This window comes from Mytilus edulis, chromosome 5 (assembly GCF_963676685.1).
Source record: "Mytilus edulis chromosome 5, xbMytEdul2.2, whole genome shotgun sequence".
In the NCBI taxonomy this organism is placed as follows: domain Eukaryota; kingdom Metazoa; phylum Mollusca; class Bivalvia; order Mytilida; family Mytilidae; genus Mytilus; species Mytilus edulis.
Genome location: NC_092348.1, coordinates 42144689 through 42161649, shown reverse-complemented (window position 1 = coordinate 42161649; position 16961 = coordinate 42144689). Strand labels below are relative to the sequence as shown.

The 16961-nt window shown below is 32.3% G+C and overlaps 1 protein-coding gene across 1 annotated transcript; it reads left to right on the top strand.

Annotated features, from left to right (window-relative positions):
• Nucleotides 1-3839: 3839 nt before the first annotated feature.
• LOC139523705 (uncharacterized) lies at nt 3840-10084 on the top strand. The gene is made up of 5 exons (XM_071317918.1): nt 3840-4281; nt 4761-4925; nt 5545-5695; nt 6260-6445; nt 9196-10084. Exons 1-5 carry the CDS (start codon nt 3890-3892, stop codon nt 9364-9366), a joined length of 1065 nt encoding a protein of 354 aa, XP_071174019.1. The 5' UTR covers nt 3840-3889; the 3' UTR covers nt 9367-10084.
• The last annotated feature ends 6877 nt before the right edge of the window (nt 10085-16961 follow it).

Below are 16961 nucleotides of genomic sequence, written 5' to 3'. Positions count from 1 at the left end.
CAAAAACGTTTTCAGCAGTTATCATGAAACTTTGCTGAATTGTTTATAGCTATTGTTGTAAGCGCCCTTTCTATTTTCATTAATTTTAGATTTTATGTTATTGAGTTAAGGGGTTTTATTCATTAAAAAAGGTGGTATTTTCCAGTTTTCGGTCAATAACTCAAAAATGTTTTCAGCAGTTCGCATGAAACTTTGGTGTATTGCTTATATATATTGACTGAAGCTCCCTTTCAATTTTTATAAATATCTGATATGACATAAAGCAGTTATCGAATATTTCAAAAGGGTGAAGGGCATATCATGAGCTCATGACGTAGCTGTTTATTTGTTATAGAATACTTTTTTTCAGCATTTATTTTTATACAGTTATAGAAACTCACACATGCTTGTAATTTAAATAGTGTGTAATAAAATTGAGAATGGAAATTAGGAATATGTCAAAGAGACAAAAATGATATCTAGTAAAAATTCAAGGGCTGTTATGGTATTCAATTCACATAGTTCTTGTGTTTGTTGCTACTAAAAAATGACCTAAAAGAGTTTGAATATATATATTCGCATTCTGACTTTTTCTAAATGCCCATTTAATGAGGTGTGTGAATTTTTCTTAATAAGACTAAGAGGCAAAGTGGTCAGTATATAGGGTAGAAAAATCAAAAGCACCAACTATAAGCATGCAATTTATCAAGTACCTCGAACCAATTTTGACACTCAAAAAGTAATTTATTCCATTATTTTCAAAGGCTCAATTTGAACAATTTTTTATCAGGCTATTGATTGGACCAAGTGTACTAGTTAAGTAAGTAGAATACATATAGTTTAGTAGGGGAGCAATGGCTTGAAGACGAAATAAATCTTTGTTTTTAATGAGCTATGTGCTGCTTCGGGACCCAGTACATGGTTGGAACTTTCATTGTACAATGAGTTTGGTTCTGCTTTGAAAAGAATCACAGAGCTGAGTCAATGTACCATATCATATAAAAGGTTAACTGGTTTTAAGGACCTAGTCCTTAATTGAGATTCTTGTCAGATATTCCTGGCCATATGTTTTCCTTCTTGTCATATTAATAATTGACTTTTGTTCTGATTTAATATGTTGGTACGGGAAACAAGGAACATTATCCTCATACAAAAAAATAAGATAATTCTAAATACATGTTCCAAAAAAAAATGGAATTTATTACAAAGGATAATCATAAGATATACCGGAATTGTCCTGGACCTCACTTCTGTAATGGGTATATGTTAATCGAATCCTTCTCCGAATACGGGACAAACATATTAGTAGTGGTAGACCCCAATATCATGAATATCCAATAATCTTCAATTTCTATCGAATATTGGCTGTCAAAATATGCTGACATTCCAATTTTCAATAACAGTTAACAGCAAATACATTATCACAATAACAGATAACAAAAAAACTAAAAGCCCAATAACAGCTAACAATGAATAAGACAATAACAGCTAACAGCAATTATATTTTCAGAATAACAGATAACAAAGAATTAAATTGCCCCATAACAGCATAACAGTTAAACCCCTTGCCCCCCCCTCTATGAATTGTTTTACATTGTCATATCGGGGCCTTTTATAGCTGACTACTGTATGCGGTATGGGCTTTGCTCATTGTTGAAGGCCGTACAGTGACCTATAGTTGTTAATGTCTGTGTCATTTTTGTCTCTTGTGGACAGTTGTCTCATTGACAATCATACCACATCTTCTTTTTTATATGTATATCTATTTTTCTTTTTTTCTTTTTGGGTTGCTTGCTTGTTTGTTACCTATTTCAACCACACTTGCATTAAAATGCATTAGTATTTAAAAAAAATCACATATTATAGATTCTTTATCTACATATTCTTTAAGAACTTAAATATTTCTCATTAATCTTTTTTTTATATCATTGTTTGTATTGTATTATGAAAATTATTGATGTTCTAATGTTTATGCCCTTTGGGGCCCATAGCAGGAAATAAAAAAAGATCTGCTGTACCAATGCTGTATCAGAAAGACACCTTCAGTCGGATTTTAGAACGTGCTACTTTAATTTGAACAGACACAAATATTAAGGCTGATTGAAAACGTTAATAATAAATGCATGCATATTCCAGCGGCCAATCTATATTACGCTAAATTGAAGTGGCACACCCTTCAATAAATGCAAAGAAAGTCAAAATAAAAATGCTCTTACTGGAAGGATACTGTTGCACCGTATTGTCATTTTATTTACTCAAGAACATCTCATTTTTAACTTTTTCAATGGGAAAATATAAAGGTAGCAAAACTATTGTCGTGGCTAAATAACTCTTAACTGACACAATTTTAATTGTCCAACCCATTAACAGACTTTATTCCCATAATTTTCACTAAAACGTGGTATTATTCACGTTATATTACATTCATGAAATATTTACTAATTTCAATCTATTTTTTTTAGAACCAAAGTACTTTTTTGTGTCCTTTAAATGATATCTAAAACTGTTTATTTCGCATTTTATTAAAAAATTGCTGTGCGTATTGAACAGATATATCATGTTATGGAGGGGTATTTGCGAAAAATACAAGTCGAGGGACTTAAATTTCCCGAGCCGCTAGGCAAGGGAAATTTTGTCCCAAGACTTGTATTTTTTGCAAATACCCCTCCATAACATGATATATCTGTTTAATTACACCGAATACATTTTAATTTAAACTCTCTGTACTAGGAAAAGGAAATATTTATTTGAGGACAAGTTCTATCATAAAATATACCGCGGGAACTATACAAGTACTTATACGCGTTCGCGCTGTCTTTATGTAACGTCATATCCGAAAAAAAATGGCGGGAAGATACTCGCGAGGGTAAAAAAGGAATATCCAAAATGGCAAATACCATGGTATTTGAGGCATATTCACCGGCAGTGGTGAAAAACAGCCAGATTCGTTTGAAATGAGGAAAAATGTTAGAATATGCGAAAAATACACTGGCTATCAGCCAATCAAAAGCTGGCATTCTTATATAAGGTGTAATTAAAGCATAAATACTACATCACTGCGCGACGCCTTTTTGTTTTGCTGAAAACTGCGCAGACTATGAATTGTTTTTACAGGTGGAAAATGTTCTATGATAGATATCATTTTGTCAGACACTTTTCTTTTTTACATTTGGTTCTTATAATATGCCAAAAATCTGTACATTTAACAGAATTTGACATTAAATTGTGCGTTTTACTCTTAACAGACGTATAACCAACCCGATTAACAGACCAACCGCCCATATAGCCACATACTCAATATAGATTAACCGACCAATCTCTCGGTTAGCCGAGTGTCGGCCGTGATCTATGTTGTAATAAGACAATTTTTAAAAGATGGCATCTCTGTTAATAGTATCAAATGCCTTCCTGAAATCAATGAAACAGGCATATATCTTTTTTGATGATTTAAATGCTTTATCAATTATAGTTTTTAGAGTTAAAATATGATCACTAGTTCGACTTCCCTTTCTGAATTCAATTTGCTCACGACAAATAAGTTCATTTCCTTCAAGATACTTTTCTAATCTGTTATATAAAACTTTTAGAAAAAAAATTCCTAAACAACTTGAAAGGGCTATACAGTACCTCGGTAATTAGATGGATCATTAAAACACCCACCCTTGAAAATGGGCTTAATAATTTTTTTTCTCCATAAAGTTGGGCGGATACCAGACTTAAGAATAAGATTAAACAATTTTACATAAACATCAATGTTCATATAACAAGATATTTGTAACATGTCATTTGTAATGCATGAAAATGATCGAAAATTACAACAGAAAATAACAAGCATTATCAAATTAATTTCTTTCCCCCTCACTTTTATTCCCTGCTGAAAATATTGCGGCAAATTTTTGTTGTTGTAGGAATGGCATCAAGTTATTCACGTTCTCGTTCGAATTCTGTGTCCAGCAGCGGTTCCAATGACTGTTACGTAGCCTACAGAGACACGTTGCCTAAATCAACTAGCCAATGGGACATGCTCTGTTTGGACAAATTAGGAATTTACTACAACAACCAATATCATGCCTCACCATTAGATATATTAGATATGATTAATTCTAAAACCGGTTGCTTTGGGTCACTAAGTGGTGAACAGATAGACTATATTGGTGATTTAAAAGAAACACTTTGTTTTGATATTTCACTGCAAGAGAGTTCAGAAAATGAACAAATACCTGAACAGTTTGTCCTGAAAGATGAAGTTCTACCAAAGTTGGAAGAAGAACTTTTTAAAATACGTCAACATTATTCATCAAGGTCTGAACTTTTATTTAGATCCTGGTATTGGATGTTTGAATAATACTTTTTCAGTGTTGAATTTGGGTCCTTTTACAAATGTACCAAAATTTATGTACGCCCCAACCTTATTGAATGTTCAATTCCTTTCATGTTTGCACCGACGAGGCAGATGAGGCAATTGCTTTGTTGAATTTCTGGCAAAAAAAAAATAAGGGAGGGGGGAGGAAATGGATAAAGTTAGGCAAGCAGAGGGACTGAGAGGGTAGAACACATCAAGAATTAAGTAATGCATACTTAAAATACACATGTAGTAATTTACAAAAATGTATTTTGACATGTAGATTTTTTTTAATCGTAAGGTATCTGACTCTCTGTATTCTGTATCTGATTACCATCATCAGTCCTATTGGTAGCGAAATTTTCTAAAGTGCAATAGAATGACCCAATTTATAGTTGTATATTACAGTAAAATAACTTTCTGTACTCTATTTTTGCAGAAAAAGGATGGCGAGTGTCCCTGAAGAATTTGTTAAAGTTATTGCCCAGGTTTTGAGATATGAACTGGGAAGATACAAGTCTGTAAAAAGGATGTGTCCTGCAACAGAGGATTTATATGTTACAGTCTTTAACATATTTGCCAGAATGTGTGGTGTTGAAACTATGTAAGTCTCATATTCATTGGGGCATAGAATTTTAAGCTAATTATATAACTGTCACAATAATTTCTTGTGGGTATCTGAAATCTAATCAGCTGGCCCATAGATAGATGTTTGAAAATTGCATTTTTCTGCAGCGTTTCTGCTACACTTTAATAAAATTATTTTAAAGGCCTACAAAGGTTACACAATTGATTAAGTGTAATAAGACAAGTTTTCACCAGAGACCAAAATGACAATGTGAGTTAAGAAAATATAAATGACCTTATAGAGGTATATACATTTACTACTAATCCTTTCCTATGTGCCATCAGGCATAGCAAGGACTAAGAAGAACATAAAGAAGAAGTTAGATTTTTTGTCATATTTTGAAGCTGTAGCACTTGAAACACTTGACTTTCAGCTAATTTCAATTTGGAAGATGTTACTTTATTTAAGTTATGTAAGTTAATAAGCTAAGAGATACAGCAGAAAAAGCTTTTTGGAAGAATTTTAGGTTGAATTTGTATCACTTTACACTGATCCATCTAGATTGTTAAAGCATGTCATAGCTCTAAACAGTAACTTCATATTTGAAGATCAAAATCAAGGAATTAATTTACAGTCATGTTAAATTTTCTTTTAGACCGGGATCATTGTGGAAGAATAAAATGGAAGTACGTAATACAGATGTAACATCAACAGCAGACATCTTAATAGTTCCAGTAGAATGTCTTGACAGTTTCCGTAAAGACTATCCAGAAGCAGATTCAGCGGCTGTTGTTTCAGTTGTAGAGGTAGATATTATTTACTCTAAAATCCAAAACTATTTTACCCTTTGAATTGAAGCTTGTCGCAAATAAATAAGTATATTTAAGTTATTTCAATTTCTTTTCATCTTTTTTTAACATGAATAGTTTGTACCTAGAAGGATATAAATGTATTTTAAAATAAATATTTAATGATTAATTTTACATGTCATTTCCTATATTTATTAGCCCTGGTAGTAGTCAGAGACTGTCATATCAAGTCAGAAGGCATAGTCATTCAAATTTATAGATACAAACAAATTGCCTCACCATTTATTTTTAACAAGTATATATGTTATATCCATACATGCCCAATGTTCTCCCCAGATATTTCATTTAGCATCCAGGTAAAAAGGGGAAATTGAAATACCATCTTGTTTTTAAAAATTATAGCATCACATCCATAATATAATCTTAAAGAAAACCACATCAGATAGCATCTCATTTAAGATTATACATGTAGCATCACATTACCATGATGCTAAAAGGCCCTAGGGAGAACACTGAATTGCCATCTCAAAATTTTCTTATATCCATTTTTTTTTTGTAAAGGGGAAAATATTTCCATCTAGGAGGCTACATGAGGAATTGGTTACTCAGAATAGCATATGTGATGACATAGACCATAAAACTCTGGGACAGCACGGAGGTAAACTACTGTTACATCTGCAGAACTATAACAACAAACTTACAAGAGGAAGACGTTTACTTCCTGGAATAATAGTCATGGGAACAGAGGTATATTAAAAACAAATAATTTTTAAAAAGAGACAAAATTGAAATAACTCAACTCCACTACCATGACTACCTACTTGTAAAAGACAGAATAATATAAAGGATTTGTATTGTCCTGGTTTCAGACAAACAGTTGAAAAAAATATTGAAGTTTAACTGAATTTTTCTTTACTGACAATAATGTTAACTGAAACATGCGTAACAGAATTGTGATAAACCACTTATTACAATTTTAAAAAGAAAACTACAGTTAATAAGTCTATCAAAACTTAGTAATAAACCCAATTTTAAAGTTAGGAAAATTAAAAAAATTAAAAGTTATCAGTAAAAAAATTATATTCAAAAACTGCTTGAAATCATATTGGATTATATCGTTTTATACAATACTAGAACATACCTGCATAATCATGGGCATATAGAGCTTGGTTAAAAGTATGTTAACTGTTGTAGGATGAATAAGATTTTATGTTTGGAAAATTTCAGAAAAGGTATCCCTCTCCCTTTTTTTTCAAAGTCCATAATTTTTTTTAATTTTTTTCCTATTAAATTCCATGATTTTTCGTGTTTCTGTATACTATGAACATACATATATCATAAATAAAGTGTATTTGCTATTTACTATCAATTCCAAGTTTCTTCTCAGCGTCCATTACTGCTTTATTATACAGAGATGGGTCCGATTACTTTCAATGTAATTGATTAAATTACAATTACTTTGTCATTTGTACGATTAAATTAAATTAATGATTACATCATTTCTGAAAGTATCTGATTAAATTAATGATTACATTGGCAAAGTAATCATGATTACATCTGATTACAATGAATTTAAAAACAAAAATTTTGAATGATGTGGATGAATAAATGTTAAATATAACTAAAGCATTTTTGAGAGCGTATTTTATTTGGTTCAATTATAAAATGATGACTTCAAATTAAACGTCGTCTATTTAAATAAACACCAAATTTCACTACATATATATACATTACACTTTATCACCAATGATCTCTAAATTATTTTGAATTAAATTTAATAAAGATATATCATAATCAAGAGTTTTTTTGTTTCTCTTCTGACCTCTTTCATAATTTATATGTATTCCAAGTTGCAGTTTATGGAAGTTTAAATATGGATGAAATAAAGTTACATTTGTACCAGTTAAAACTATGTTAAATTTTAATAGAAATGTTTAATCAAATTGTAAACAATATGTATTAAAGTACTAAAAACCATTGCATTTTACACGTCCAGTCCAAATACAAAAAAAAGTTTAAACAACATATTTGTCCAACTTTTAATTTAGTTTGTGCTAATTACATGTAGATAAACTTTCATGTCTGATTTTTCTTTTATCATATATATTTCCCTATAGCTATACTCAATTGGTAATTGCAATAAAAACAAACCTTAATTAGTCTCCTACCTGTCAATTCAAAGTTGACAAAAATCACAAAAATTAACAAAAGATTATAATTCAGGGTTAAAGAAAAGTATTACTTGAATATGTAACAGTTATTATCAAATATTAATATGAAGATCATTATAAAACGATGAATATACATGTATGTACAATATCTTTTACCAAGATAAAAGGTATATAATTGTATTATATGTCTCTGCTTAGGCTAATGATGACTTTTCAATACTGTTTACAACAGTTTATTTTTTACTGAAGTAGACAAGCTTAAAGTAACCAAACCATTTTAGTTTGTTAAAAATTTATCAATTATGAACAAAGAGGTTCATTTAATGACCAAAAACACAATTTTAGATTTTTTTCATTGTATCAGAATGTAATCAAAAAGTAATCATGATTACAGGGTATTTTGAAAAGTAATTGATTAAATTAAATTACATGTAATCAGATTTTTGGCTGATTAATGATTACACTGATTACTTGAAAAATTGTAATCAATTACAGCTGATTAATGATTACAATTACAATTACCCCAAGTCTGTTATTATATAGCTCTCCAACTGTTTCTGTACTTATACAGTTTGATAAACGAAACAATATCCGGGCACCTTTTTTCTTGTTTTTCTCCCAAAATAACACAAACTGAATAATAAAGAATGGATGACAAATGCGACTATGCATAGTAACTATAGGACACAGAGGCATGATGATTGATTTATTGCAGAAGGAAGAGAAGCAACACACAAAATGAGGTCTTCTCATTTAATAGTACTGATACAACTATATTGAACAATATGAAGTAAACACACACTTTGTTATCTGTACTATGTTAGTTTTGCTTTCTCATCATGACATAAAGTACTTGTATTTTCATTTATGTGATTTGTTTATATAAATGTTTTCTTCACAGTTGTATTTTCCTTCACACACTCCAGCTTCTTCCATCAGTAAAAGGTAGTTGTCGTGATATAGCATGGGTGTTAAAAGGGGTGTTAAAATACAATAATTTAATTTTGGATGTAACACGTCTTCTGATTGGCTGACGTTATTTTGTTATGATCCCATAGACATAATTTAGTCTTGGACCGTGACATCATCAACGTTTTTTCATGGTTTTCTATGGTTTAAAATGGAATTTAGAATTAAATTATATGAAATGACTGTTTTCTGTCTATTCGAAATAACATAAAAAATGTGGTGCACACTGTTAAATAACCCGCAACACGCGTTATTCAGTGTGCACCACATTTCTTATGTTATTTCTTCATAGACAGAAAAAATATTACAGTCATTCCTTAATGAAATGCATCAAGGTTATACATATTTCTATTTCAGGTGATATTTACAGTATTGGAAATCGATCCTAAACACCTATCACAAGTTTATTCTGAGGATCCAATTGATTCGAGAGCAACGATATATTATTCAAAACCAAAAGATTTCCTGAAAAAGGCTGACAGAGACATATTAATGGAAGCAATGATAAGACTTAACAACATTAAGTAAATTCTTCATGTACATGGGTTTGTCATTGAAGTTGTCCAATTTTGGTACATGATAGTACTACTGAAATTAGAGGAAATGCCATTTGTGACAAATATTTTATCTTTATTTGTCCTATTTAAAAAAAACAGAAATAAGAATAATTGCTACTGTGATAAAAAAAAAAAGCTCATAGTGCCAAATCCTCGAAGCTTGTGACCCAAAAGGGGTTTAGAAATCCAACAGTGAATAGCAGATAACCAAGTCAGCATGGTAAAAAAAATGAACTTTGTCCTAGGATGTTGAACAAGGAGCAGTGCTTAGACAGGCATATTCATTAGAAAAAAAACCCATAACAAGTTATAGAAGGTGATAACAATTACATATTCTTTGTAAAACTCCTACAGACACAATTAAGTTATTAAAATAGTGAGAAACACTGTCCAAAACTGCTCTTAAGTTTACCAGTTATTTTAGAAGTTTGTGAAGGAATGGTCGACTTTATAGAGATGAAAAATGGCAAGATAATTTTTAGTGTATCATTGACTTTGGAAAAAAGAAGTGTGTGACACATAAACGGTCAAAGAGACTACACCACATAAAATTTGAGTTTGTTTATCAGGTGTCATGTGATATTGTAACTGATGGCCATATGAAAGAAATGACTAAACATCTTGAACATAAAATGTTATTGAAGTTTTTTTTCAAGTTACAAGTACCGTGTTAATAAAAATTAATGCTACATGTATTGATTTTGCATATAGATTTACAAAACATAATACATAGATATAAGAAGTTGTGGTATAAGTGGCGATTAGACAACTCTCAAATCCATTTAGGTCACAATGAATAAAAAGTAAAAAATTATAGGTGAACACAGAGTATTTTTGGGGCCCTTTATATCTTTCTGTTTGGTGTGAGCCAAAGCTTTGTTTTGAAGGCTCTGTGTTCACCTATAATTTTTTACTTTTTATTCAGAAAATTTAAACAGGAAAATCTAAGGTCTAATCTATAAAAGAATCCATAAACACTTATGAACCACATCAAACGTCAACCGCTGAACAACAGGTTCCAGACTTAGGACAGGTGCAAACAAATGATGTATACATGACCATTAAAGACAGTATTTGCATGATTTGTATGCTATGAACATAAAGGATAGATAGCAGTTTTACCAATGATTTGTATAGTATACAAATCCTTGGTTTTACAAATACTAATTTTGATCATTGAGAAGCTTAATATTCCCTTAACTTGTCTCTGTGTGAGCCTCCATAAATTAGAAATTAAATTTTGCAGTTATTCCTTTTTGATTCAAATATTAAATATTTTCTCAAAGTTGATCCCTAGATCATATAACTACTATGATAACAAATAAGAGCGGGTGGATCCAGCCATTTTGTAATGTGGGTTCTCAACCAAGGGAAAAGGGAGTTCCAACCCTAGGACCTTCCACTCCATAATCAGCCTTGTGGTGGACATGATTCTTGAATTGAAGCTTGGGAATGAGTGGGAGTTGGGTTAGAGGGAATTGGGAGTTGTGGGCGAAAACCAGGTGACGAGGGTAGTTAAATAGAAAATGTCTTTGCTTCACAAACTAGAGGCTCTAAAGAGCCTATGTCGCTCACCTTGGTCTATGTGAATATTAAACAAAGGAAGCAGATGGATTCATGACAAAATTGTGTTTTGGTGATGGTGATGTGTTTGTACATCTTACTTTACTGAACATTCTTGCTGCTTACAATTATCTCTATCTATAATGAACTTGGCCCAGTAGTTTCAGTGGAAAATGTTAGTTAAAATTTGCAAATTTTATGAAAATTGTTTTTTTTCTACATGTTTAAAAAGGAGAGTGATTTGATGAGAACCATACTTTTGTGTATAAACATGGATCAACAAGAGTAATTTATATATCTCCAAGCTAGACAACTTGCTAAAATGGTTATGAAATGCATTTCCAGTGAGATTTTGGAATTCCTATATAAGTATACACCAATTTTCCTTGAAATAAATAATTCACTAAGAAACCCAATAAAACATGAACACTCACTAGATAATTGAACCAAAACCAATATTTATCTGTAAACTAGTCATAATATAGAAGTTTCATTTCTTTAAGTGTTAGAAAATGCAAAAATTAAAATTTCAGGTAAAATCTTAACTGTGGGCATGCTGTATGTCGAAAAAAAGGGAAAACTACCTTAGTGTAACAATTTGAAGGCTGTAATTTGACACTAGCATGTTTGTTACATAAAATAAATAATGTAACATGATTTCTGACATCCCTCATTATCCCTCTCTTTCTCTCTCTTACTCCTTCTATCTCTATTTAGCTCACTCTAGCTCACTCACGCCCACTCATTCATTGTATCTCTCACTTCATCACTCACTCTTTCTGTCACTCATGCTGTCGCTTATTCATTCTCTCTCTCACTCTCCCACTCACCCACTCACTCTGTCCAGCTCATTCACCCACTCTGTCCAGCTCATTCACCCACTCTGTCCAGCTCACCCACTCACTTTGTCCAACTCACCCACTCACTCTGTCCAACTCACTCTGTCCAGCTCATTCACCCACTCTCTCCAGCTCATTCACCTCTCCAGCTCATTGACCCACTCTCTCCAGCTCATTTACTCACTCTCTCGTTCTTACTTACCATTAAATATACTGAGTGCCAATGAAAACGCAACACTTTTGTTTTGCAAAAAAATCTTATAATTTTTATTTTTATATTTATATTAGAACTTTGTATAGTTGGTTGAAAATGACTTTTAAGATAATTGTCGACAATTTTACAATTGTGTGATTTTTGGAACAAATGCGAAGTAAGGGTTATTTTGAACGGACAAAACCGGAGTTCACCGCTTTTCAACATACGCACATTTTCACGATTTTGTCATTTAAAGCTTGGGTAATGTCATGAATTTTCCCGCCCTTATTGTTAAGAAACTGCAATAAACATCTGAGTAAATGCCAGGACTTTCTGACAACCAGCTACATGCAGTTTTGTGCATGATCCAATAAAGCCTTTCACAGCATACAATTACAAGAAGACTGAAGTTGTAGCCTCTACAAATTCAACCAAAACGGATCGTTTAATGATAAGCCACAGCCCGGGATACAAAAAGCAAGTAACGCTCAGCAAGACCGATACATTTGGCCTTTAACATATCCGATATCGACTCTGATGGTTGTTCAAAGGTCACGAGAGTTCAATGGTGGTCACGGTAGAACCTTTGGAGCAATTCCAGTAAAGCACCATTTGCGCAGAAATTGTTAAAGAGCACCACAGTCTTTCCTTAGTTACATCTCAACGGCCGTCTGGCGTAAAAATCAAATTCTGTAGACCAAAAAGCAGTCATTATGTACCAGAAACCGTCATTGGTGGTTACATAGACATTTGGCACCCGCCTTGGCCAAAAGTCATGCTTTTCGCCGGATTTTGGTCCGATCGCGCAAATTTTGCATCAGATTTGACATGGTTTAGACGATGAAAACCACCACCAATATCATAAAGTCAGCATGAGTTAGCTTTGCGGGACAAGTGGAATAACATTCCTCGGGATCACGTTAAACGTCTTGGATGATCAATGCCACGGCGCTGTTGAGATTGCGCTGCACCACGGGGTTGTAACAATTTTTGTTAGGACTGTGAGTTGATGATTCGACATTGGATGTTTTGTTTACCTATTGCGCACGACAGATGACAATAAAACATTGGCACTGGCTACGGTTACATGGAAATGTAACAATAATAAAAATATTATTGTTACATTGGAGACTAAATGCCGGAATGCATGGTTGGGTAAGGATCTGTTTAATTACGAATGTAACAATAATTATTGAGGCTACGGTTACATAGCGCTATTGTTACATGAAAAACAGCTGTACGATGGGACTAGTAATATGTACTAAATAATAAAAATGAAGACATTTATTTTATATTTACAATACATACATTTATTACATACAATTTATTTACTGTAATTTTTTATTTACACTGACACTTTCTACAAATCAAGTAAGTGGTTTTTAAAGTCCGACACATTTTTGATGAACGAAATTACGTCCACTACGGTTACGTGTACATACAGAAGTTCTTAGTATTTAAGTAACAGTTAGCAAACTTTGCTTTTGATGTATCAATTTGGGTCAAGTAGTATAGCTGTATGAAATTTATGTCTTGATTTTGTTTAAGTTTCGCCGGTTTAAAACGCATCCCATTTTTTAAAGTTTTTCACCCTAACAAAATGGTTTAAAGTATAATGACAGTAATAAGAGTAGGTGTGCAGTTAAATACTTTTAAAAAGTGAAACCATTGAACTATATGTTTCGCCTTTGACACTCATAATCTTGAGTAGTATCATTAAGAACATCAAAACCATTAATACGTAAATATATTCAGGTTATACACCATTTGATTGTTGAATAATAATATTTATTATTTATCAGTATTACAAGTATTGTTTAGTACATATGAAAGAATTAAGCAAAACAACTACAGAAGTTTTAAGTTTAATAAATCTAGCGTACATTGCTGTTTTTCATGTAACAATAACGTAATGTAACCGTAGCTTCAGTAATTATTGTTACATTCGTAATTAATCGGTTCCTCACCCAACTTTGCATTCCGGCAATTAGTCTCCAATGTAACAATAATATTTTTATTATTGTTACATTTCCATGTAACCGTAGCCAGTGCCTAAAACATTTTTGTTTGATATCGATCTATTGTTAAAATTGTTAATTTTCAAGAACAATTTATTTTAAAAGATTATCATTTCTAATATAAATTTTGTTTTTGAAAAACCAAGTGTTGCGTTTTTATTGGCACTCAGTATATAACCTTTCCTTAGACATCCTTCTAGGCAATTTACAACCCAGTAGGACTTAGTCCACTTCTACGATGACTGGCAGAAGCAGGTGGCACGGTAGTATTTGCATTCCAGAATTTAGGTTGCTCTTTTGTGTACCCTACTTAGGTAAATGTATCTAAACAGTGTGATTGGACAAAAAATACAGTATCAACTGAACATACTTTCCCAAACTGAGGGATGAATCAGGTGTAGAAAAATATGAAATAATTTTACATACAGATGAAAATGAATTTTTGAGAATTTTTTTAAATTTTGTATTCACTGCACCATAAAAGACCTAAAATTACTAGTGGCCTTGGGTTTCTAAAAATAGCAAAAAAAGTAAACGGTCATGATACATATTCAAATTCATTTCTGAATAGTAAAATGAAAGTACTTCAGTTAAGTGTGAATGTAGATTTTTTTGCAGTGTTAGAAAGTGCTGAAAATTCTAAAAAGGCTATCATTATCCCTATGGGCCAGGAAATACTACCGTGCCACCAGCAATGCTTATGTTCTACTCCGCTGTGAAAAATCACAGTATATCCAGGAGAACACCATTGTCTACCAGTATCAAAGGGCGGCACCCTCAACTTCATTAGGTAAGGGGCAAGTTTATATGAATTTGACATGAAACTATAAATCTCAACCATAATGTTGTATGCTTTGGTATTTTTACAAATGACTTCTAGCAGTTTTATCTTACAGAAGGATGTTTATGATATTTTGCTATCATTTGCATGATGATTTTTCATCATTCTATGTACTTTTCAAATATAATTGTCGAAACATGTTTTATTAAATAAATTATTGAGAAAATTGCAAACATCCATATAAAAGGACGATAACTGCAATTGATATTTTATTCAGATTGCTACCATGTGTCGGTACGTGTTTTGTAGAAACAGTTTTCAACAAGATCCTTAGTTTGTCTCAGAAAGCTAGCACACACTAAGTTGTCAGACTTAGAAACATGGTAATATATCATCAAAGTTTCGACAAAAAAGTACCAAAGTTGTGTAATCAACTTCAGTTATCGTTCAAAATCCATGGATCACAATTATAACGACTAGATTTTGACCGACTGCAATAATTTATTCTAAAAACACACAACTGGGTAGAAATTATCATTAATAGGTGTAAAACCACTAATTCATAGCCCAATTGCTTTCTATGTTAAATTCTGCAATTTCAAGCATTAGTGCAGTAATATATATAGGTCTGGGGCTTAAAAAGTTTAACCAACTAAACTTTACATCATTTACATTTGACAGCTTAAACAGAAGTTTATAATTGGTCGCTGATAATTTAGCTGTTTACCACATACTAATTTCACCCAAAATGATACCATACGGACTTTAATATCTAAATTGATGGGATATCGTCCAAGTTCACCATATATTACACAATTTGGGGTAGAAGACTTTAGGTGCAGAAGAAGCTTACATAATTTTAATTGAACTCTCTTCAGAATGTCGTTATTCCCAAACCCCCAAATTTTACAACCGTGCAATAAGACCGGTTTCACTAATTGACAAAATCTAATTGACAACTAATAGATCTAGATAGCCCATGTTTTCTCTCCTTTTTGGTCACCTCATACATTGCCTTTGTAGCTTTTTCTGCTAAGTAATTTCTACAGTGTTTGAATGTGCCATTTCGTGAAAAATAGATTCCAAGATAGTTGAACTCTTGAACGACATCTATTACAGAGTTATCATATGTAAAACTGGGATTTTTGGGCCATTACTAAAAATTACAATTTTAGTTTTTTTCTACATTAACTTTTATTTTCCAGGATGCATTAAATCGACTTGTCTAGATAGTTTACACAACATGTCGACATATTTATCGGGAAAAGTCGACAACAGATATTTCGGCAATTCGTCTTGATGTCGAGATGTATGGTGGCATACAGCTGCCATCGAGTTACCAGTTGCCCAGATAATTATTACGGCAAATTGATATATTATCACGATAAGCCGACATATTATCTCGATATGTCGACTTAATTATCTCAACAAGTTGACATAATGGAAGCATTTAATCGACTTGTCTACATAGTTAACACAACATGTCGACATACTTATCGCGACAAGTCGACAAAAGCTACCTCGGCAACTCGTCTTGAGGTCGAGATGAATGAATGCCAGTAGCTGCCTTTATCTTGTTGAGTTGTCGAATTAACAATCACAACAAGTCAGCAGTAAAGACGTGAATAATATGCGAACGAAGTGTAAGCGGAAACCGTATTGGTCAGAGGAATTACAGGACTCGTGGAACAAAACGTGTGATGCTGAGAGGCAATGGAAGCGATGTAAATCTATTGTGAAATCTAAACTCCGTACTCGGTTTATTCAATCACGAAAAGATTTCGACAAATTAAATCGTAAAGCGAAACGAAATTATCAGCTAGAACAACAAAATAAACTTCAAAAACTTGGCGATAAGAATTCTTCTGAATTTTGAAAGTCTATCGGCAAATTAGGACTTGCTAATGATCGCAAATCGAGACAGACGTTTCAAATTCGATCAGAAACAGGAGAAATTATAAGTGACATTGACTCTGTATTAGAAAAATGGAAAATAGACTATGAAAAGCTGTACAGCAGTGCTGATATGAATGGTTCGTATGATGATGAATTTCTGAAGGACATTAAAAATAAACTTCAAAATAGGAATAATTTAGTCAATGACAATAATATTGATACAGCTGAACTTTATTAATAGAGCCATAGAAAGGGATGAGGTACGCGAGGCCG

Bases quoted from the DNA above. Each gene is read 5' to 3' on its own strand.
- LOC139523705 (XM_071317918.1), top strand. From the start codon at position 3,890: ATGGCATCAAGTTATTCACGTTCTCGTTCGAATTCTGTGTCCAGCAGC. The intron at 4,282-4,760 runs GTCTGAACTTTT...CTATTTTTGCAG, and splicing joins CGTCAACATTATTCATCAAG to AAAAAGGATGGCGAGTGTCC. The intron at 4,926-5,544 runs GTAAGTCTCATA...ATTTTCTTTTAG, and splicing joins ATGTGTGGTGTTGAAACTAT to ACCGGGATCATTGTGGAAGA.